The sequence below is a fragment of the Balaenoptera musculus genome, chromosome 11 (genome assembly GCF_009873245.2).
Source record: "Balaenoptera musculus isolate JJ_BM4_2016_0621 chromosome 11, mBalMus1.pri.v3, whole genome shotgun sequence".
NCBI lineage: Eukaryota > Metazoa > Chordata > Mammalia > Artiodactyla > Balaenopteridae > Balaenoptera > Balaenoptera musculus.
The window spans coordinates 51,675,002-51,699,543 of NC_045795.1; the positions used below are offsets into that span (position 1 = coordinate 51,675,002).

At 46.1% G+C, this 24,542-nt stretch overlaps 2 protein-coding genes across 2 annotated transcripts in view; one reads left to right on the plus strand and one right to left on the minus strand.

The window, feature by feature from the left end:
• The window catches only part of OSBPL10 (oxysterol binding protein like 10), a 371,839-nt gene extending 357,420 nt beyond the window's left edge, over positions 1-14,419 (minus strand). The window contains exon 1 of the mRNA XM_036868355.1: positions 13,083-14,419. The gene's annotated coding sequence lies outside the window, so the exon portion shown is untranslated. The remainder of the gene's footprint in view (positions 1-13,082) is intronic.
• The window catches only part of GPD1L (glycerol-3-phosphate dehydrogenase 1 like), a 70,067-nt gene that overhangs the window by 109 nt on the left and 45,416 nt on the right, over positions 1-24,542 (plus strand). Inside the window, exons 2-3 of the mRNA XM_036870163.1 lie at positions 13,985-14,066; positions 14,258-14,773. Of these exons, the coding sequence (XP_036726058.1) occupies positions 13,985-14,066; positions 14,258-14,773 (598 nt within the window). The remainder of the gene's footprint in view (positions 1-13,984; positions 14,067-14,257; positions 14,774-24,542) is intronic.

A 24,542-nucleotide genomic window follows, 5' to 3' on the forward strand; every position in this document is an offset into this window, starting at 1 on the left:
TAGGGAGAAAAGACAGCAAAAAGGAAAAACCAAGAACAAAGACTCAAGTCAGAGAAGGGCAACAAAAAGAGACCAAAGACTGTGCAAGACAGTTTCTTTCTTTTTTTTTTAATTTAAAAAAAAATTAATTTTATTTATTTATTTATTGGCTGTGTCGGGTCTTCGTTACTGCGCGCAGGCTTTCTCTCGTTGCAGAGAGCAGGGGCTACTCTTCGTCACGGTGTACATGCTTCTCTTTGTGGTGGCTTCCCTTGTTGCGGAGCACAGGCTCTAGGTGCATGGGCTTCAGTAGTTGTGGCACATGGGCTCAGTAGTTGTGGTGCACGGGCTTAGTTGCTCTGCAGCATGTGGGATCTTCCCGGACCAGGGATCGAACACATGTCCCCTGCACTGGTGGGCGGATTCTTAACCACTGGGCCACCGCCACCGGGTAAGTCCCAAGACGGTTTCTAAATGGATAGCCTGTCCCAAAGGCCTGGGTGGGGTTCCTTTTGATTCAGCTAAATGTGATCAACTTTCCAACTTCCTCATTACTGCATGGAGAGGAGCCAAGACCACCAGGAATGGCTGCAGACATAGGGGAGAGAGGTATCCCTAAGACCCTGGGTAAAGCAGCAAAGTCTATTAAGTTCCTCTTCCAAACAGACACACTTAACGCTCTCTACATCCCCCTGACACTGTCAGAGGCTTCCTCCTTTATTTCAGACCCCTTAATGCTATCTCGGGAATGTCCCACCTGGAAGGCCTCCAAGCTTCCTGTAAACTCAATCCACACTGTCATGGAACCACTCGGTCCCTGTTTTAAAAAACAAAACGACAGGAACGTCTTGCTGAGTTTCAACTATCTTTAGACAATCCTGTCTACTGAATCCTGTCCTGGGCCCCTCCTGGATCTGTCTGAATCTAAGTTTCTCAGAATCACTGATGTGACACTTGGAAGGAAAGTGACTGTTTACAAAGGAGAGTTTACAGTCCTCCCTGTGTACCATGCAGAGACCAGAGCTCAGAAGGCTACCTTGTTTCTACTTGCTCCCTTCTTGCTCTGTATCTAGCCCTTCCAATGTCTGCTCTTGTAAGCAGATAAGGTAAAGGGTCCCCCGAGAAAGAGAACCAGGCATGTCTTTCTTGACATTGGAGAAGCCATTTTTGGCCGAAGCCATTTTATGATCTAAGCCTGGCCAATGCTTGCCCTTGAATGGGTCTCAGTAGTAATGATCTGAAGGGAACAAAAGGACAAACTATTGTTACCAAGAAAGAAAAGCAACAACAGCAAAGATAATAAACCAGTTGTAAACTCCCAGTTCTGTTTCATGGTAAAGATCAGCGTGAAGCACTTTCTTGAGCTATTTTACAGAATTTAACCCTACCCGCCTCAGGGGGGGCTCAACAACCATATCAACTGGAACCTAAGGGAAGATGATGTTGACTTTTCCTGACCACTGTGGCTTCAATCAGCTGAAGCTTGGACTCTGTCGACCTTTGCCCTGATTCTATGCTGACTCCTCACTCAGCTCAAGCCTCTTCATGAGTATGCATGTTCCCTTAGCTTAGAACTTCCCCAATTTCGCAGTCCGGGGAGACACTGCTTTGGGAAAGATCCCCAGTGTTCTCCTTATTTGCTGCAAGTAGTAAATCCTTCCTTCTCTCGATCTCTGGCTTGGTTGTGTCTTTTGGCTCGACATCCACCAAGAGGCAAACCCAGTTTTTGGGTAACACTCTGAAACTCAGACTGAATGGCATAGCTCTCCCTTTCCAGGCAAGCAAATACATTCAGCTTTCTCTTAGACTGGCAGTTAGTGATCTTCCTTTCTTACATTTAACATCCCATAGTTTAGTTAAGCTTAAGTGATTATCTGGTTAACGTAATTAATACCAAGGTATGAATGACAGATAGGCTTTCATTTTCTCAGGAGTATTGGCATGTCAAAGGTTTTACCAACACGTATTGATTTATCAATATATAATTGGTAGACCTGGGTTTATTTTTGGGGGGGGTGCAGGAGAGGGGACAAGCAGGAAGGGAAACTCATATCTGTAAATGGGCAGAAAGGAGTAGAGTCCCTCCCCCACCCACTCTCCCCCTTTCCCTGCAAAATACAGGTGAATCCCCTGCCTGGCATCGCCACCCCCATCACGGCAGTCCTTATCTGACCATACATTGTGATCACATCTGCTACAAACCAAAGCAGAGATGGGGTTTTTCTCAGTTTTGCCTTACCAGCATTATACACACACACACACACACACACACACACACTGAGAGAGTCATTATAAATATTTGTTAAATGAACAAACAAACATGCTATAGTATGCATATGTTATGATCCTTGGCTCGCTAAAGTGAATCATTCATACCTTTATATGTGAAAGCGAGTTTGGACTGTACGTGTGATTTCTCTCCCCCTCAACTTTAAGGATGAGGCATGTGCCCTCCACCCTGTCAGGAAACTACAGAACTCTCCTCTTGAGAAATTAACCTGCTCTGAAGAAAAGTCATCAGGATAATGACATTTGGGAGTGCCTTACATAAAAGCCCTGCTGCCACCCACCCAACCGCCCCTCTGTTGACAAGCCCGCCCAAGCCACCTAGAGGTGCCTCACGCTTAACTATGAACAGCTCACAACACCAAACGTGTGGAAAAGCCCCTGCCATGACAGATAGCACACACAGGATAATGCAAACACAAAAGAAAACGAAGGGGAAAAAATCTATACTTAATATGTTCAAAGAGATAAAAAAGAATAATCAGAAAGAACTCTTGGAAACTGAAACCACCAACACAGCCTTTAAAAAAAAAAAAAAATAGAAGCACCAAAAGAGCTGAAAGATAAAATCCAGAAAGTGAGGGTAGGGGCAGGACTTCAGTGAAGGACACAAATGCTAAATGATGAAAGTTGCAGACAGAAACTACAGAGAAAACAGGATCTAATTCCTCAAAAAATGAGACAAGAATTGAAAAACATAATAATTCCGACGGAAAGTGCATCACTGAATTTAGAAAGACCCGTGACAGGGCCATAATCATGAAATTTCAGGACACTAGGGTTAAAAAGAGGATCCTAAAAGTTTGAGAGAAAGAAACCCAGGTCATATAGAAAGGAACAGTGTAGCAGGGAATAATCTAAGTGGCTTTAACACAGAGATACAGAAAATGGAGCAGTGTAATCAAAATGGAAATTTATTCCCAGCTCCAGCCATAGCTCAGAGGTAGAGCCCAGGGCTGGAAGGGCAGCTCAGGAATCTTCACAGTCCAGCTTCTAGTTCTGAGTTTAGGGGGTGAACCTAGGTACCCCCATCATGTCTGCATCCCTCCTCGGGGAAGAAGGAAAAGTGAAAGGACTTTGGACGCTGATTCCTTCCAGATTACAATCTGGAAGTGGAAAGCAGGATTTCAACTCAGTCTACTGGCCAGAGCTTAAGTCACCTGTCCAGAGAGCACTGCAAGGAAGGCTAGGAAATGTGATCTCCAGCGAAGCTAGAAGTCAGGCATTTTCTTACTAAAGGAAAAAGGAAGAATGGATCCTGGAGGACAAATAGAACTGAACTGTATTATTTCACACATCACTGGATACTAGTGGCCAATGAATAACGTCTCCATAATTTGAGAGAAAATGATCTTTACCCAACGATGTCATACTAGTCCAATATCAAGGTGAGGTCAGAACAAAGCCATTAAAGACCTAGAAACAGAATTTTTAAGAAATTCGTAATTGATATGCTCTACTTAACTAAGGAGTAATCCAAGAAGAAGAAGGACATGGGATCCAAGAAGCAGGCTAAGAGAGCAAATAGGTCAGGATGGCGTAAGAGACAGAAGACAGTGGGAAGGAAATCGCCAGGTAAAGATAGGATCAATAAAATAGTCAATACATTTGATCATTTGGGGAAAACTACTGATAGGAATATACTTGATCCAATGGAGCAAATGATAAAACTTTAAGGATTGGTAGAAAAAAAAAATGTGAGCAAAAAACCAAGGCAATTATTAAGTCCAAGGGGGAGAAAGAATACACGAGAGGAAATCTTATTATAATACACTTCTCAGTGCTATAGCTAAATATGTTTACATGTCATACAAAGGCAAACTAATTACTGAATTGACCCCAAACGGTGATGCAATTACAGAGCAGAGAGGATGTTGGGGAGGAAATAGGTGCATGTGGAGTGGTGGAGGTGGGGTGGGCGCCAGTGTTAATGAAGTAACTCCCATACTATTACAGGACATCTGAATTACACAAATCAAGAAGTAGCAGAAAACTTTATTCATAATAAGAGAAATGTGGTGTAAAAATAAAGTGAGAATATTTTCACCCATCAAACTGGTGAAATCCCACAAGTTTGGTAATACACTCCCTCCCTTGGCAAGGCTCTGGGAAGAATGTAAACTGGCCTATTCTCTGTGGAGAGCAATTTGACCATACCTATCAAAATTACAAATGTGTGTACTCTCTGAACCAGCAATGCCGCTTATGGGAATTGATCCTAGACATATATTCACGTGTGTGCAAAATAACATCTGAATATTCACTGCAGCCTTTTTTGTAAAGGAAACATTGGGGAAAATGCAAATGTCCATCTCCTTTTAAAAAAATAAATAAATAAAGATGCTCTATTTGCTCAAATAGAGCAAATAGGGCATGATTAAATATGTTCTTAGCTGAAAAAAATTAAGGTGCAGAGCGGTGCGTCTATGAGGTGACCATCAATGTGGTCCACCAGCACATCCAGCTCTCTGAGTCCCGGGCACATGATACGTTTGCACTTCCCTGCCCCCTTTAAACAGTCAGGTCCACATGACATGGTTTGCTCAATGAATGGGAGCAGGAGTGACACGTGTCACCTCTGGGAGGAAGCGTTTAGGGGCCTAAGAACAATTTGTTATATTCCCTGCCTCTTGCCATCACAAGCATGACACTCCAGATGGCAGAGATTCAGCTGGTTTGCAACCTTGTGTGAGGAAAACGTGAAACCACCAAGGGAGGACACAGAGCATGAATGAGAAAGAATCCGCTAAGGTGTCTGGATGGTTTGTTACTGCAACACATTCTACTTCACCCTGATTGATGAGGGGTACTATGCCACCTTTTGTGTGAAAAAAAGAAAAGTAAATATATAATGTTATTTTCTTGTATATAGGTACATACAGAAAACTAACAGTGGTGACCTGAGGAAAGTGGATTGGGTGGGAAGTAGACTAACGGGAAACAGAAGAAGGAGAGAGACTCTTTACTGTATTTCTTTTTACACGTCTTATTTTAGGACCACATGAACATATTACTTACCCCAAAACTTTACTTTAAAAAGAAATAGTAGCATAAGAACATTATTTAGAAATATGGAAGTAAATATCAGATGAAAGACCAAAAGTAGTTGAAAGTGGTTATTTCCAGGGAGTGGAATCTTGGGAGGCAGATTGTCACTTTCCATTTAGTAGTATTTAGTACAATACGCAGTTTAAAACTATGTGTATGTATTACTTTGGTTTTTAAAAATTAAGAGAAAAAAACCCATGGAGAGTGACAGTGATATTATGAGGGCTAAGCTGTACCCAATTCTGTCTTGCATTGAGAAGTGACCTAAGAATGGAAAAATTTTAATTCCTCCAAAGTGCCAATCTTTTACAAATTTAATCACATCTCTTATGCTGGCAGGTCATTTACAGAAAACTACAACCAATCTTGAATACAGCTGGGCATGAATGTAACACAGGCATGGTATCTGATTTCATGGTCTAGAAAAGAGGAAAACCAGAAAAGCAACAGATATTTTTGCTTTTGCCAAGAAAGGCAACTTCTTGCCTCAAAACACACCCACCCACCCAGCGACCCAAGTCAGAAATCTGCAAGTCATCCTTAACTTCCTCCCCCCCTCACCCCTTCAAATGCAACCAGAGTGATCGTCTATAAGACAAATATGACCACATCACTTATCCGCCTAAATGCTTCAATATTCCCCCTCTGCCTTCAAAATAAAATCCAAACCCCTACAAGAGAACTCTCCATTACCTGGTCCCCCGTCCACCTGTCTGCCTCATCTGTCTCTACCCTCTTGCTCTATCCTCTAAGTGACTGAACTTTCAGTTCTCAAAGGAACCAAGAGCTAGGTTTCTTTCGGCTCCAAGCCTTCACATGTGCTGTTCTCCTCTGCCTCAGTCTTCTCCCATTTAAATTCCTACTCATCCTTCAGTTCAGACATCCTTCTTCCAGAAAGTCTTACCTGTGCTCTGGGCACAGTGGTACCACTCCCATCTGTTCCCAGAGTCCCCTGTTTCCTATCAGAGCAACGTCAGGCTGGACTCTATGGAAGACATTGTTCTTTATCTGATCTCCTTTCCAGACTAACCTTTGCCTCTTTTCTTAACATTGTATCCTTAGCTCCAGCGTATGGTAGGAGTTCAGTGTTGAATAAGCACACAATAAGACTCAAATCTAGAACCAAGACCAGGTTAACATTTGATTTTTTAATCAGGTAGAAAACTGAACAAGTATCTCTGACTCTCTCTGGTAGGGTACAGTGCTGAGTCCTGATAATTTCATCTTTAAAACTCCCAAGTTCTCCAAGTAATCCAAGGTGGCTGGTACACCAGATGTATCAATAATAATACCCAGTGCTTGGCTAAGAGCTGGCTCCTAAATAAAGGTAGGTTGTAGACTTCCCTGTGATGCAGTGGTTAAGAATCTGCCTGCCAATGCAGGGGACACGGGTTCGATCCCTGGTCTGGGAGGATCCCATATGCCGCGGAGCAACTAAGCCCATGCGCCACAACTACTGAACCTGTGCTCTAGAGCCCGCAAGCCACAACTACTGAGCCCATGTGCCGCAACTACTGAGCCCATGAGCCACACCTGCTAAAGCTTGCATGCCTAGAGCCCAAGCTCCGCAACGAGAAGCCACCTCAATGAGAAGCCTGCGCACCGCAACGAAGAGTAGCCCCCAATTGCCGCAACTAGAGAAAGCCCGCACGCAGCAACGAAGACCCAACACAGTCAAGAATAAAATAAAATAAATAAATTTATATAAGAAAAAAAAGGTAGGTTATAGTAGTATGATCTTTAAAACAAGCAACAGGGGCTTCCCTGGTGGCGTAGTGGTTGAGAATCTGCCTGCCAATGCAGGGGACACGGGTTCGAGCCCTGGTCTGGGAAGATCCCACATGCCGTGGAGCAGCTGGGCCCGTGAGCCACAATTACTGAGCCTGCGCGTCTGGAGCCTGTGCTCCGTAATAAGAGAGGCCGCGATAGTGAGAGGCTCGTGCACCGCGATGAAGAGTGGCCCCCGCTTGCCGCAACTAGAGAAAGCCCTCGCACAGAAACGAAGACCCAACACAGCCATAAATAAATAAATAAATAAATAAATAAATAAACAAACAAACAAACAAACCCAAAGTTTAAAAAAAAAAACAAAACAAGCAACAAATGCTTACACCACCCCAGTCTAAGGGGCTGGTGAAAAGGCACATTTGGTGGATACAACCTGGTGCACAACCCTTTTGATAATTTAATACTTTGGTATGAACAGATTATAATTGACACTGGCTACTGTTGTGTCTGGAACTCTATTTGGTTTTTTCAAGCAGCGAAATCTGTCTTTCATCTATTCTGTCTCTTTTCCCCAAGGAACTGAGATAAAAGCCCACATAAATTTCCAGAATGAGACACTGTTTTCTTTGGCCAAAAATCTGTACTTTCTAATTAGACTGTCAATAGCAATATTGAAGATGGGCAATTTCAGTTGAAGCCTGTCGTACCAAGAACAAATGTTACCACTGGGGGCTGTACGGTGTGTAATTAGGAAGCAAAGCAGTGATGCATGTACTGGGGGACAGAGTAGATAAAATGTTTCTCGAGGGCGACCCAAGTTTACATCTTCCCTGGAATTAGAGGAATGAATTTAACCAATACCAGCCTGTGAAAACATCGTCAGTGCCACAGAAAAATAAGGAAAAGAAAGACTTTGTGGGGAGAGTTTTCTAAAGAGGTTAATTTATTCTTTACATCCTTCGTTTTGCATTTTCATTATGTGCATAGTTTTTGGCATTGACTGGCATTTGCAATATGAAATAATGTTAAGTGGGGACGCAGGCAACAGAATAATGTGTCCATAAGAGAAATTGGTAATGATGTCTCCTCAGGGGAGGGAACTGGGGGCTGGAAAAGGGAGGGAGAGAGAATTTCACTGTATACCCTTTCCATTCTTTTGGATTTTGAATCCTGTGAATGCAGCAGTTATTCAATAAATTAATTAATTAATCGAATTAAAATAAATAAGATGAATCAAAATAAATAAAATAAATGAAATGCGAATAGTATATGGCAAATGGTTTATATCCTTACTTGGAAAAAGAAAAAATTGGTGATTCTCTGTCAGACTTCCAGACAAGTAAAAATGTGTTTAATCTATAAAATCCCAAGGCCTGGGAGCTATTTCAAAATATTTTTTCGACAAGCCAATATTAACTAAATGCCTTCTCGAGCCAGCTAAGGAAGGCATGTGTGTCCCATCACGGGTAATGTCGATGTTGCCCAATTGATTAAGGTGGTGTCGGCCAGTCTTCTCTACTGTGAAGTTTTTTATCCCCTGTAAGCAATTTGCATGGAAACTTTGAGGCTCCGTAAATATCCTGTCCCTCATCAATCTTCCACCACTATTTTGGCACCCATTGATGACTGTGGAGCACTGTCCTTCCCTCTGTGTTTACTAGTTGGCATGCTACTGTAAGCAGGAGCCCTCCCTTCTGCAAGATTGTTTACATATTTCTTATCACTGTAGACCCATGAATTTTTAGTTCATTCAAAGGGTTTAAGTCCATTACTATCATTATTTATTTATTTTTAGTTATTTATTATTTATTTACTTTATTATTTTTTTAAGTTGAAGTACTGTGATTTACAACATTGTGTTAGTTTCAGTTGTACAGAAAACTGATTCAGTTATACATGTATATGTATGTGCTTCTTCAGATTCTTTTCCATTAAAGGTTATTACAAGATATTGAATATAGTTCCCTGTGCTATACAGTAAATCCTTGTTATTTATCATTATTTACTTTAATGCTTGTGTTGACACAGATTTGGCTACGGGGAAATCCTTTTTTTTTTTTTTTTTTCTTGTAAACTATGAACCACAAGGTCGTGGCCTGACTGCATCTCTGACTGCAATTCTCCCCTCTCTCGTATTTGTTCACTATTCACTATTCTACAGCTCTTTCTGTTCCTTAAACACGGAGGCTATTTCCTGCCTCAGGGCCTTTGCACTGGCTGCTCTCCCTCCCTGGAGTGCTGGCTCCTTTGATTCACTCAGGTGTCCCTGCTCAGAGTCCTTCTCTGATCATCTCATCTCATTTAAGGCTAATCCCTCTCTCCCTCTCCTACTTTCCCTCTCATTCTCTCTTCTGTGTTTTCAACCTCTTCCTCTCTACTGGTTCCTTCCTAGGAATATTTCAACATGTTCTAGCCTTTCCCGCACGATTTAAAGGGAAAAAAAAGCCCTATAAATTCTTCCCTTCCCCCTTCGGTTTTGCCGTCCCTCCCCACACGTCCCTAGCCCTCATCTTCTGCTGACAGCCAAACTTCTAGAAAGCAGCGTCTACACTCTCTCAAGCGCCATTTCTTTGCTTTCCATTTATGCCTCCACCCACCAAAAGCTCTGCCCAGAACTGAAACTGAAGTCTTCTCATGGGGCCCACCAACAGCCAGGGCCGTGGTTAGCCCATACCAGACCTTTCCAGTGTGGACTGGAAAAAGGTATCCCTTCCTCAAGACACTTGCTTCCCTCTGTCAGAAAATGGTCCTCTCAAGCACACCAATCCGCAATGTCCACAATGTGCATGGCGCCCACTGGCCTTGTGCAGTGTGCTACCTGCACGACCATACTTTGCTGGCAGCCTTCTTTCTGCTAGCTTGAAAGATGCACTCCGGTCTCATCTTGTCTGACCACTCTCAAACTCCACTGTGACCACCCCTCCTTCTGGAAATGCGGTCTTCCTTTGCAACCATAACACCACACTCTGCATTCCTGCTGCTCCTTTCTCGTCCTCTCAGGGTCTTAAATGTTAAGTCCATTTCAGAGTCCTGTCCTGGTTTGTCTTCCTTTGATACTTGACCCATCTCTGTGAGTGATGTCAATCACTTTCACTCAACATTTATTGAGTGTCTACTCTGTGCCTGGCAGCGTCCTAGGCACTGACCCCTTGGGATTTCCAAGTACGTGCTGATGATCTGCAAATGTGTCTCTAACTGCCTCCCTGAAATCTGCACATGGAATCCAAATGGACTCCTCAGACTTAACTTCTCCAGAACTGAGCTCATCACTCTTCTCTCCAGATCAATTCCTCTTCCTGTTTTAGCAAATGATACTCATTCAGTTGCCCAAGCCTGAAAGCTGGAGTCATCCTAGACTCCTTCCTCTCTCTGCCCCCAAGAAAGTAGTAGGTCTTATTTTTCTACTTCCTAGATATGTCTCAGTTTCACCCACATCTCCCCATCGCCATCACCACCACACCAGCCTCCATCCTATCTAAGCCAGTATCACCTCTCGTGTAGAATAAACACTGCATCACAGATGTAGAAAACAAACTTATGGTTACCAAGGGGGGAAGAGGGGAGAGGGATAAATTGGGAGATTGGGATTGACATATATACACTACTATATATAAAACAGATAACTAGGGAATATCCTGGTGGTCCAGTGATTAGGACTCGGTGCTTTCACTGCTGAGGGCCCGGATTCAATCCCTGGTCGGGGAACTAAGATCCTGCTTGCCGCAAGGTGTGGCCAATAGATAAATAAATAAATAAATGAATAAAATAGATAACTGATAATGACCTATTGTACAGCAGTGGGAACTCTACTCAATACTCTGTAATGACCTATATGGGAAAAGAATCTAAAAAAGAGTGTATATATATGTATATGTATAACTGAATCACTTTCCTGCATACCTGAAACTAACACAACATTGTAAATCAACTATACTCCAATAAAAATTAAATAAAAAAAAAAAAGAATAAACACTGCAGCAGGCTCCCACCTGGCCTCTGCCTCCTGGCCCTGACGATGTCAAGCTCCTCCTTTAAACCCTACAATGGCTTCTTCTGCCCTCGGGATTTAAGTTCTAATTCTTTGATATCATTTATAAGGCCAATCATGATCAGGCACTTCCTCTACCTCCCTATCTTCATTTCTCTCCATTTACCCTGCGCCTCATACTCTTTCCCTTCTTCCTTTCTCCCTTCCATCCATACTGAGCTCCTTTTAGTTCCTGAACATGTCATCTGTCCGTAATCTCTGAATCTTAGCTGATACTGTTCCCTCTGCCTGGAAGAGTTCCTTTGTGTGCCCACCCGCCGCCAGCCCCTCACCTTGCCAAGAGCACCTTTTTTTTCAGGCTTCAACAAAGATCTTACTTTATTTAAGAAGCCTTCCGTGAGCCCCCAAATCTGGGACAGAGGGTTTTTTTCTGGGCTGCCATAGTAAATTACACTGTAGGGTAATTACCTGTCAACTGGCCCTGTATCTCCCTCTAAATGTAAGTATCTAAGAGGGGAGGGACCTTGCCTCTCGTTTCATACTTCATCCCTGGGACCTAGCACCGTGACTGGCACACAGCAGGTGCTCAGTAAATACACACTGAATGAATGAGTAGTCAGATGAGTGTAAGATACAGAATCCCCAATTCCTGGCTCTGACTCCCCATGGGAACTTTGGGAAGTCTTTTTTAGTCTTGCTGTATCTCAGCGTCCTCACTTATAATATGAATATACACTACAGATTGTGGCAGTTTTAAAACCTGGCCCCCAACTTCTTTGACACTGTCTTACTGAGAGGTGAGGCCTATGTCCCCTCCCCTAGAATTTGGCCTCTGTGATTTCTTGACCAAAAGATCACATGACAGAAGTGATGCTGTGATTAATTTAGGGGTTCAAGTCTTAAGAAACCGGCAACTTTCGTTTCCTTTCCCTTGAGATGTTTGCTGGTAGGATGCAGGCACGAGGAGAAGCAGCTTTTGGGGAGGCCCACCCACGTGGAGAACACTCAGGCTTGCAGCCCACCAGCCAGCAGTGAGCACCGACTTGCCAGCATGCAAATGAGCCAGCTTGGAAGTGGATCCTCCAGCCCCCTTTGACCGTGCACCCCATGTGGAGAGAGCCTTCCCCTCTGATTCTGGAGCTAAAGAAATGAATGTGGCTGCTTGGAGACCTAACTTTGGGATGCTTTGTTAAGCAACAAGAAATAACCAGGCGATGTTGAGCCCTGCAAGTGGAGTGTTGCTGCCACCTGACATGCAGCATTGGCTTTGGGACCGGGTAGCGGGCAGGAGTCGAAAGGCCCTGGGAGGGTTGTTAGGGACACGGTAGGACGCTGGTGGTGAGGGCTTAAGAGAACGGAGGAAAATGTTAGCTGGAGCCAAGAGAGGAAAGGAGACTCCAGTTATATAGGAAAGTTTGGAATAGTGTTGCCGTGCCTCCTGTAATGCAGAAAATCAGGAGTGTGCTGCATGAACTCAATGACCTGGCTAAGGAGATTGCTAGGCTGAGTTTCTAAAGGGCTGCCTGGCTTCTCCCAGCTGCCTGGTGAGTTTTTACCAAGATACACGCGTACCCCAGTTATGTTGTCAGGTGCTGTCTCCACGCACCGAACTGTAGACACCCTGGGACTTCTCCAGGTCCCTCAAGAGTTCACATGTCCAATGAGACGGGCTAACCTGTTGTCCTCCAGGTTGTTTAACCCTCTTCTGGGTGACCCACAGAAGGCCAACCTCGGCAGCCCTGCCATCTTAGCTGACCAGGAGGGGGACTGGCAGAGGACCAGCCATCTCACCACTGGATTGTCTCACTCCTCTGTCCTGGAGCTTCTCCCCTCCCCCACGACCTTCATTAAATCAATACACAAAAATGTTTATAGTATATGTAAAAATGTAAAGCATAACCAACCTTCCTCTCCACTAGAACCATAATCCTGTATTTTGTGTTTCCCTCCCTTCTTTTCCCTTACAGTTATACTATGTATGTATATATCCCTGTTGATACATGTAATTTTGCATGATCTTTGTAGCCAGTCTAGAAAATAAATGACTACTCACTATGTCATCCTGGCACAATGTGTCATGCATCTCCGGTGATCGATAAACCCCGTATGATGCTGTGCAGGATGGGTCCACAGAGCATTCAGGCAGTTCATTTTCATGCGGGTGCAGTTGCAGCATTGGGGAATGGGAGCGTCCATATGAGGAATAAATCTTTTAGGCAAAGGCTAAAAATGAGCCGATCAGTTGGTGTGAATCTTGGCAAAGTATGCTGACTCCTCAAGTACATGAGTTCATTACTTAATTAGACAAACCTGTTTGGTAACACAAATGGCAAGGGAAAAAAAATGAATAAAGCTTCGATAGTCCATCTTTCACATCATTCCCGCTTTGGTATCTTTCCTGGCGAATAACTGAGAGCTAACCACCAGTGAGGAGTGGAGGGCACGCTCTGTCTCACTCATTCTAAGTAGTTCCTTGCCTAAGTATCATAAGTAACAGAGATAAATTTTTCATACAATGTAGAAGTGAAAACAAAAATAACAGTTAATCCTCTGGGCATCAAACTAATAAGCCTAGTATTTTTCTAGGTACTAGAGTATTTGTTTCCTCAGCCAGTCTCCACTGATATTTTGGTTCTCTGGTTCTCAATCTTGAGTCCTCTTGCAATCACCCTGTGAACTTTAAAAAATCTGAATGTTTTGTATCCCATTCCGGAGATTCTGATGCATTGGTCTGGGGTGCTGACTGGGCGTGGGGATTTTGAAAAGCTCCGGAGACTCAGAGCTGCAGCGGAGTTTCAGAAACCCTGGTTCACACCGCTTTGTCCTCCTCCTCAGGGTCCAGCGCGGCGCCTGGTGGAAAGTGATGCTCAGAATGGATACACAACGTCCTGTTTCTCAGGCAGGAGGGAAGCGTGGTCTCAGAACCGCAAACCCTCCTGGTGTCCTGGGGCGAAGACCATGAGGAGGCCAGTCCTGCCAAGCCAGTGGGTGACGGCGACGCCGCCCGCGTCCAGGTCTCCCCCTCCCTAGAGCTCAGGTACTGTCCGGCCAAGTCCCGAAGGCCTCAGAAGATACACGGCCACCGCGAAGTTCGGCGGTGCCAGGTGGTTTCTTGTTTCCACAAGGGAGGCGGAAGCTGAAGAGGATGGGGTGGCCACTTCGAGCTCTGGACCAAGCCTGGTTGACTTTAGAGTCAATCCAGGATCCTCTCTCGGCTCCAAATTGCAGCCCCGGCAGCTCTTCCCGAGAGGGTTGGAGTGGGGGGCACCCGGGCCAGCCGGGTCAGGACTGCTCCGCGGGGAGGCTGGTGCAGCCCCCGGCGCCCGGAGCGCGAGTCAGTGCGCAGCCGCCCGGGGAGGCAAGGGGCGCGGCGGGAGAGTCGATCCAGGGGGCGCGGACTACAAGTCCCGACAGGCCTCGGGCAGGGCTGGGCGGTGCCGGAGCGGGGCCGGGAGGCCAGCCGGGCCCGGGCGTGCGCGGTGGTTCTCGGGAGTGGCGGGGCGGGTCCTCCCGGCTGTCAGCTGTGGCCCTGGGCGCTCGGGCGGGGGTGGTAGCGGCCATTGGCCGAGAGGCGGGAGGGGCTGGGCTGCCGCGAGCCGCAGCGGGTTCAGGCCGAGCGGGAGGAGGCGGAGCGGGGCGGAGGCGGCGGGCGGCGGGCCGGGGAGGCGCGCGCCGGTCTGCTGCGTTCCGGCCTGGCCATGGCAGCGGCGCCCCTGAAGTGTGCATCGTGGGCTCGGGGAACTGGTGAGCGGCGGCGGGCCGGCGGCGAGGGCTCCGCCTGCGGAAGCCCCTCTGCCGGACGTCCGAGCGCGCGCGTCCCGGCCGCGCGTGGGCACCGGGCACCATGCGTGGGGAGGCGGGGCGGGCGGCCTCGCGGCCGGGCTGGGCACCGCGCGCCGGGGAGGCCGCGCCGAGGCACTGGGCGAGGAGGCCCTGGGCTCATGTGCTCGCGGGGGCGGCGCGGGAGAGAGGGGACGGCGCACCGGCGGGCACCTGTCTGCGCTCGCGGCACCTGCGCGGCGGGCGCACGGAGGCCACCTGCTCGCCACGCCCGGGGGGTTTGCGCAACATCCTCAGGGCGTTCTTCATTCTCCTGGCACATCGCCTGGGCCGAGGAGTTGGAGGAGGCTCGAACGTTCTTTCTGGGGTTTCCGAATCGAGGAAACCGAAGCAGAGGGGGCTGAAGGGCGCCTGCTATCCAGGTCGAGGGCGGGGCCGGCTCTGCCCTTCCAAGTGCGGTCCCGCTCCGGCTTCTGCGAAGTCTAGTATATTAATATTAAGTATCGGAAGAAAATCCACGTTCCTACAGGCGCGGTCTCCCCCAGTAGCTCAGGGACTTTGGAATTCTCCCTTGGGGGATGTTTGCGCAGCTTTGCTTCTCCGATAGGCTTTATTTGACTTTAGCGTTTATAAAGCACTTTGTGCCAGGCGTTCTTGTAAGCACTTTAAATGTCAGCTCTTTTAGTTACCTTTCTGAAACTTACACAGTGGGATTATTTGGTGTGTTTGGGTTACTGTAGAGGAAAGTGGGCTGGGGGAGAGGAGGCAGAATATGGTATAGCATCTGATATTTTCAGTCTTTTTTCCATAGCTGCGCGCTATTTTTCCCACATCCGAGGGACTAGTATAGAATAGTTCAGAGTGATGTCCTTAAAGTCCTTCTGTTTTTTTGTGGCCGGACACTTATCACGGTTCAGGCTTCTAGGAGTCCTGCAGCAATTGGTACTAGTTACTTGGTCTCCGTCTTTAACACTTGGTCCAGAAAGTACTTCTTGCAGGAAACCTTACCTGATTCTCCACTTTTCCATCCCAGCAAGGTGAGGGGCCTCTCCCTGTGCCTCTGTTGCTGACATCTGTCATTGCAAGATGATGATTTATTTGATTATCTGTTTCCACTCCTCCCCTTCCAGCTCTTGAGAACAGCATATACCTTAGGGCCGGGCATATGCTAAGTAAATACTAAATGAATGTCTAAAAACTAACTTTTTAATGTAAAAATGTAATTGTATATGATTTGGCAATAATTCACATTGTTTAAAAGGTACCAAAAACCCCACAGAAAAAACAGTGAAACATCTCCCATCCACACTTGTCTCCCAAGGTATCTCCTGGAAGAAAACCAGTGTTATCAGTTTCTTCTGTTCTTTACAGAAGAATTCTATCAAATGCAAGCGAATGTTTACATATATTTTTTTATCTCTCTGCCCTGCAAATACTAGGATTTATGCACTTTTCTGTAAACTCTTCTTTTTCAACCAACAACAGAATGTTCTGTCCCACATGTAATGGAGTTGGTACCTGCCCACTGCAGAGCTTCGTATGGACTTTGCCAGTTCTGATCCCAAGGTCACTTGAGTGAAATGTCAGCTGCCTTGTGGGCTGTGAGACTGAAAAAGCGCCCATTCAGCGCGTGTTCTTTAACAAGGTGCAGGGGAAGTGGCATGGCTGGGCTACGCCAGATTTGGGCCTGAAACAAGAGTTGTGAAGTGACCCTCCTGTGGCCCTGCCCCCCGTCCCCCCTCCCCCCGCTGGCCCCATGCCCCCGGCTTCCCGCAGCCTCTCTCTGATGTACTTGACTGTTTTTCTTGGCTCACTCCAGGCCAAGGAAATGGAGTAGAACTTGGCTAGTGACACTGGAGCAGAGCAATTGAGAAATGTGCTGATGGTCTGGTCTGGCTGCTGGTTCCCTTAATGATAGGATCAGACTGGACAGTCGTTGGCTTCCTTGTTGCTGCCCAGGTGCAGAGCCATGCCAGTCCTAGAGAGAGGCTCCGACCTCCCCAGAGAGATTCAGGAACTTAGGGACAGAAAGGACACAGAGAGGCTGCCCAGGGGCCCACTGAATGTTCAGCTCTGGTCAAAGACATTTGACTGTCTGCTCTCCACGCAGATATGGTGTTTTTTCCAGGGATAGGGACACAAGTGGACACCATCCCTTCCTTCAGGTCACAGATAGATAAGTATTTGGAAGATAAATTCAAAAGAAGTACAAAGTAGAATGAAATATCTGTCACAAGATTAGATGTTTTAGATTTTTGTTTTTGTTCTTAATTTTTTTTTTTTCTCATGTGGCATGCGAGATCTTAGTTCCCCAATCAGGGATCAAACCCATGCCCCCTGCAGCGGAAGCACGGAATCTTAACCACTGGACTGCCAAGGAAGTCCCAAGAGTAGACGTTCTAAATAGTGTTTTTAGTAATGTTTCTTAAAATGTGGTGCAAAGAGAACTTGCATCAGAATTAGCACTGAAGCTAGACTTGCTGAATCATATTCCCTGAGGGTGGAACAGATTTTTCCCTAAGGGATTTTAGCCTTCTGCTGATTTTAAAACAGGTTACCAAAAGACGGACCCTTCCAGATGCTCAGGAATAGGAAATTGCTTAAGCAGTGTTTACATTTGGGACTTTTAAAAAAATATGTGTATGTATATATATATATATATATATTTATTTATTTATTTATTTATTTATTTGCTGTGTTGGGTCTTTGTTGCTGCGCGCGGGCTTTCTTTGGTTGCAGAGAGCAGGGGCTACTCTTTGTTGCGGTGCATGGGCTTCTCGTGGTGGCTTCTCTCCTTGTGGAGCACGGGTTCTAGGCACGCGGGCTTCAGTAGTTGTGGCTTGCGGGCTCTAGAGCGCAGGCTCAGTAGTTGTGGCGCACAGGCTTAGTTGCTCCGTGGCATGTGGGATCATCCCGAACCAGGGATCGTACCCGTGTCGCCTGCATTGGCAGGCGGATTCTTAGCCACTGCGCCACCAGGGAAGTCCCTACGTTTGGGACTTTGAAGCAGCTCAGAATGCTTATGGAAATAATGATGTTACATCTATAGCTAAAAGGTGGCTCTAAAGCTCACATTGGTTCGTCCCCCAATGTAAATAATCATCAATTGCTACGCATATACCTGAAGACTGACGGGCCTGTCCCGCCCTTCCTCACCTCTTTTCCTCTAGACGGTGAGAGAGAGGAGGCCAAGGGGGCCTCTTGCATCCAGCTGAGCCCTGTTGTGCTTCCCCCTGTGGGGATGCAGGGAGGTGCTTCCTAACCGGCATGGCTTTTCTTGGTCCTGGTGACTCACAATAGCAACAGAAAGGAAAAAACAAAAGTTTCTTAGGTTCCTCCAAAGATGAAACAAAGTTCCTTCACCAGAACCTTGGGAAGGGCACCCAGACACAGTGCAAGATGCAGTTCTAGAACTAAAACCTCAGGGTTGTATTTGTAGTCGAAGTCCAGAAACACCCCACACCTCCTTGGGAGGCTGGGTCAGGCAGCGGTGGAAGGAGGCAGTCGGGATTCTCACCCCCCAGGTTTCTGGCCCCATCAAGCTCTAGGTCCTTGAGCAAACTGCTTCTCTCCAAGAATCATTGCTCCTGACATGGGTACCTACTGTCTAGGATCATGGTGAGGATGAAATGAGATGATCTGAGAGAGTGCAAAGTGACTAGCACTCAGTAGTTGTCAGCTAATGAAAAAATGCTGTTAGTTCCATCATCCTTGACCAGAGCCATCACAAAACGGACCTTTTCAAGGTCAGTGGTTAATAAGGTGGAATTGAAACCCAGATCCTTCTAACTCCAATGTCCATGTTTCTATAAATGCTTAGCATTTTCAGTGAGAAGTGTACTTTTACCAATGCCAATCACAAAATGCTAAGGAATAGAGGCAGAGAAAGGGAGAAGATAAAAGAGCGGGAGGTGTTTCCGAGAGTTATCTTTGGCCCTTGTTTTCACCACAGCTTGACTCCTGGGACTGAAGGTCAGGGAGAGCTTTGGCCTGCTTTGCATTGATGACTGAAGCTGGACGTGTGGCTGACCCTTTTTGTCCTGTTGGAAGCATCTGAATGCAGCCTGGCAGCTCTTCATCCCCCAGTGTCATCGTTTTTGACTGTGCTGCTCAGTGTCTGTGATGATTCTTGCTGTATCCCCACGTGGAGGGCTCGAAACAGTTTAGGCATCTGCGTGTTAGCTCCTCTGAGGTCAAAACGACCCCTTCCTGGTCCACAGGCAGCACTGACACACCTCTACTATGGAAGCTGGAGGGAGAGGTAGTGGTGGTTCGGGCTGACCTGGGAGGAGACCCATGTCCCTCAGGAGCCAGGCTGAGGACACCTGCCAGGCTGATCCGCACACCTGTTTCTGTTGTTGTGCAGTGTATATACATCACAGCTATATTGGGGATGAGTCTGATTTTCATATCTTAGCCCTCTTTCACCTCTTTCATCATTCTTCACTTCCTCCCCTCCCTTAAGGGGGATAATCATAACAGTTACCACTTAGGGTCATTTTCTGTGTCTGGGATGTGCGTTATTTCATTTAAATCTCATAACAAGTCTATGCGGTACTACTATTATTCCTATTTTAGATGACAAAACTGAGATTAGAAAACTTTTCAAGGTCAGTGGTTACTAAGGTGGAGTTGAAACCCAGATCTTTCTAACTCCAATGTCCGTGTTTCTATAAATTCTTATCATTTTTAATGAGAAGCATACTTTTACCTGAGAACAAATCCCATCGTCACAAAAATATTGAGTAGCTTACCCTCCCAAAAAAGTCTAGTATAACAGTATTCCACTTAAGAAAAATCAAATTGAAATGAGGTCTTAAAAATCATCCTGGAGAGACTTCCCTTGCAGTCCAGTGGGTAGGACTCTGCGCTTTCACTGCTTGCGGCACGGGTTCAATCCCTGGTTGGGGAACTAAGATCCTGCATGTCTTGCAGTGCGGCCAAAAAAAAAAAAAAAAAAAAAAAATCATCCTGTTCAGTTTCCCTCCAAAGGAGGCATCCCATTTCTTGTAGACATGACATGAGCATAGTTTACTGTTTTTAAGGCACCTGATCTTAAAATTAATCTAGTAAATTAGGTATTAGAAAAGTCTTATGTTTGAGAGGAGAATCTGTCACCTCCAGCTTCTACCCATTAGTCTGTGAGCAGTGCTGAGGCGAGCCTACTCTTTTTTTTTTTTTTCCAGCTGCGTTGGGTCTTTGTTGCTGTGCGGGGGCTTTCTCCAGTTGTGGCAAGTGGGGACCACTCTTCGCTGCAGTGGTGGGCCTCTCATTGCGGTGGCTTCTCTTGTTGTGGAGCACGGGCTCCAGGCACGTGCGTCAGTAGCTGGGCAGGCAGGGTAGTTGTGGCACATGGGCTCAGTCCCTCCAAGGGGGGGTGAGGCGTTCCCGGAAGGGGAACGAAGGGGCCCCTGGTTGGCAGGGGGATTCTTAACCAACTGCACACAGAGAAGTCCGAGCCCACTCTTTCTAAAAACATGTCCCATTGGATAGAAGAGTCACATGTCCCCTAAATCTTCCATGCGGCGGCCAAGTAGTATCTCCAAGCTCTCAGTCCTTGGGTGGGAAGTTGTGTCTGGGGTCGTCAACCATCCAGGTCTTTCTTCTTCCCCTCATCCCTACCTCCCAGGCTTGATGACATCAGGAACTAAGACAGAAGTCCCCCTGCTCCTTTAAGGTTATCCTAGTGGCACTTTGCCATCATTCTACTTTGGGGCTCAGTTCCTTTCACAGTTGGGTGCTAGGAACTTCATTGATTATCTGTTGCTGCCCCATTATCTCCCCTGAAACTTAATGGCTTCAGACAGCAATGATTGATTAGCTCATTATTCTGGGGGTCAGCAGTTGGGCCTAAGCGAGGAGGGTCTTCTGCTGGTCTCACCTGGGCTCACTCATAAGGCAGCAGTCAGGTGTTTAGTGGGCTGGGGCTCTTGGTCCTCGATGCCCCCTTTCACAGTCAGTGGGCTTTGGCCAGGCTAATGGGGGTGACCAGCCACGTGTCTATCTTTCTGCAGCAGGCGAGCTTGGGCTTCTCCATGTCGTGGCTGGATTCCAACTTCAAGTTCATATAAATTCCTCACATAAGTGGAATCATACAGTAATTGTCCTTTTTGTAACTGGCTTATTTCACTTAGTATAATGTCCTCAAGGTTCACTTCTTTTGTAGCATGTGCCAAAATTTCCATCCTTTTTAAGGCTGAATGATAGTCCACGGTATGAATATACCAGCTTTTGTTTATCTGTTCAACCCATCAGTGGACACTTGGGTTGCTTCCACCTTTTGGCCATTGTGAATAATTCTGCTATGAACATTGGTGTACAAATATCTCTTTAAGATTCTGCTTTCAAATCTTTTGGGTATATGCCCAGAAGGGGAATTGCTGGATCATATGGCAATTCTATTTTTAGGTTTTTGAGGAACCACTGTATTGTTTTCCATTTCAGTTACACCATTTTATATTCCCACCAGCAGAGCACAAGGGTTCCAATTTCTTCACATTCTAACACTTGTTTTTGTTTTGTTTTAATATAGTAGCCACACTAACAGGTGTGAGGTGGTATGTATTTTGTTAATTGCATGTGATGCATATGATCAGACGGCATATACAGTTTTGCATCCTGTTTTTTGTTAAATGTAACGTTCTATTTGAGGCTTTTCCTCTGCAGTTTGGATTTTGATAGACAGAAAGGCTTTTTTCATCTGCTTCTCCCCCTCCTTTTTTTCTCTATGTGAAGTTGTTCACATTGATCTTTTTTCCTCTGTCGTTGCTATCTTTGATTTTAAACTTAGAAAGCTTCCCTATCCAGAGATCAAATAAACATTCACCAAGTTGAATCTATTTTTAAAATACTTTATTTTTCACATTTGCATCTAATACCCTGGCATTTGATTGTACTTTAAAAGCCCTTTAACTGCAAAGAATTACACAAAGTGTTAACAGTGGTTCTCCCTGGGTGGTAAGATTATAATTTTTTTTTTGTCTTTCATGTATTGCTTTTATGAATAAGAAAGTAGATGTTATTTAAACCAAAACTGATCACCCTCTTCCCTTGGATCCACACGTAGGATCAGCTCTGGGCATGGGATGGGGAGAATCTAGCTGAACCCTTGTTTGTTCTCCCTAGAGAGTTTCCTCCTTGGTAAAAGAGGGATGGTCTGTGGGGTCTTTTCTGTGCCAGTAAGCTTCTGCACCCCATGCAGTTCTGGGAATTGTCAACCTGACTTGATAGGCATCCTGTTCCTTGGCTGATTAAAATGTCACATCTTTTTAGAGAGGAAGAGGTGAGTGAATGCCAAGGGGTTGGGGGAAGGGGGGGTGTTGCCAGTGGAGGTTAGGGCCTCCAGCAGGTGGGTGTCTGTCCAGCTGGGACCCAGGGAGGGAGAGCAGAGTGGTGAAGACATGGCCTGGGCTGTGGATCTCTCCTCTTTCACTGACCCACCAGTGTGATCCCTGGAGTTCAGTGTCTTCACTTGAAAAATGGGGATCATGATAGTCCCTGTCTCAGAGGGTTGCTAAGGCTTGAAACAGATAATGTGGGTAAGGTATTGAAAACAGTACTCTGGTGGTAATCAGATTGCAATACATAAATGTATCAGACAAAGGGGTTATACCCCTTCAGTTTATACAGTGTTATTTGTCAATTACATGTCAATCAAAAAACAAAAAGCAAACAAACAGTGCCTGACACCTGGTAGTCAGCAAACCCCTACCCTCTGCCTCTTACCCCATCCTTGCCTCTTCCCCTTCCCTCTCCCCTTCCCCTTCCCTCTGCTCCTTTCTCAGCCTCCTCTCCCTCTCTCCCCCTCCTGCTCATAACCTCTCCCCTCCCCCTTCCTCCACCTCCCACCAGGTGTGGACTCTGGGTAAAAGCAGAGGACAGTCTCCCTGCCCCTCCTGTTCCTGCACCTTTGCTCCACGGGCCCTTCCCTCTGGCTCGAATTCTCCCCCACCCCAACCTTAGACTTACCAGCTTTATCCCCTGTGTCCTCTGTGCCCGGCACAGTGTCTGCATGGCATAGGTGCTTAATGTGTATTCTCAACAAATGATTCTACTCTACCCCTCAGCAAACAGGAATTAGTAGAAAGTGTGGGCTTTGGAAACAGATCTGGGTCAGAACTGCTGGCTCTAGATGGACAGCGTGACCGGGTAACTTATTCATTCTCTCTGAGCCTCTACTTCTTCATCTGTAAAGTGGGGATAACGTGGCTGCTGGAAAGATGAAATGAGCTCTTGTGTCAAATACCCAGTGTGTACCCAGCTGGCACCGGGTCGTGATTTCCCACCCCAAGTCCCTTTTAAATTTTGTTGGCATAATATTGCTGAGGTTGCAAACTAGTCTGTATTTTGAGGCCCAAGACTTGTTGATAAGATAATTCATGATTCCATGGGAAATGTGATATTATACCCTGGAGTAAAGACCCAGGACTGGCCGTCAGCCGTCCTGAGTCCCCCTCCCAGTTCTGCCACTACCTGGTTGAGTAACCCAAGGTCAGAGTGACCGAGCCTCCTGTGTCGTGTCTTAATCTGCCAGGTGGAGGTTTAGATGGAATTAAACCTCCTTTAAACTGCCCTGCTCGCTTTTGTTCTGCTTATTCACTTAGACTTTCTTTAAAAGTTGACTTTAAAAGAAAACTTTGTATCACCACTCCAAAGACCACAAGTAGAAGGTAACAGCAGCCACCAGTAGAATGGAAACAAAACAGTATTATAAAATCCTTGCCAGATACTGGTCCCTGCCAAGGCTCTGAGTGGAGGCCGCCTCATACTTTGGGAAGAAGGGAAATTCACACAGGCTGGGGAGCTGGGAAACACCCCAACACTCACATGAGACATTCGGCGCTCTCTCAGGGAGGCCAGGAGAGTTGAAAAGGGCACACATGCGTCGTTGTCACTTGATGCTCTGTGTGTGTGTGGGCAGCGCTCAGCCATTGGGGCTACCTCTGGCCCCCACTCCTCACTTTGGGAAAAACCGGGCTCATCGCAGACCTGGCCTTTAGTAGATGGACGAGCTGGCAGGTGGAGCAATGGCTGCTGTGCCCTTGACCCAGCCGTGTTAACGGTCTGTGCCTGACCGGGCTGGGCCAGTTACAGGACAGCCCCTGAAACAAGGAGACGCCACCACCGTGGCCATGGGACCCCAGCCCCGACCGTGGCTGAGACACACACAAACCGCCTCCATGGACTGGACTGGACGCAGTATTTTTATTTTATTTTAGGCTCAGTTCTGATATATCTGTGCATGATTTTAGACTGGTCCTCTGTCGGCCAGGCATCTTTTTAGGACGGGGTTTTCACTTATATGTGGACTTTATATAGTTGCCTTCAAAACACAGGGGTTCTTCCAAAACACTCCCTTTGCTATTTGATCCTGTTCCTTACACATATGTGACAAACACATTTAGTACCATTTCAAAGCCACAAAGGAGTTTTGGGTATGGATTATACTTAAAAACAAAAACCACTTTATTCAGGTGTAATTGAAACACAGGAAACTCAGACATACTTAATATTTGATGGGTTTGGAGATAGGAATACACCCATGAAACCATCACCACAATCAAGGTAATAAATATCCATCACCTCCAAGAGTTTCCTCCTGCCCCCATCTCCCCATTTTTAGTGGTAAGAATATTCAGTACTATGTTAGCTATGGGCTTGTCGTATAGAATATATAGCCTTTATTATGTTGAGGTGAATTATACACTTTTGAGGTTTTATAAACAACACAGAA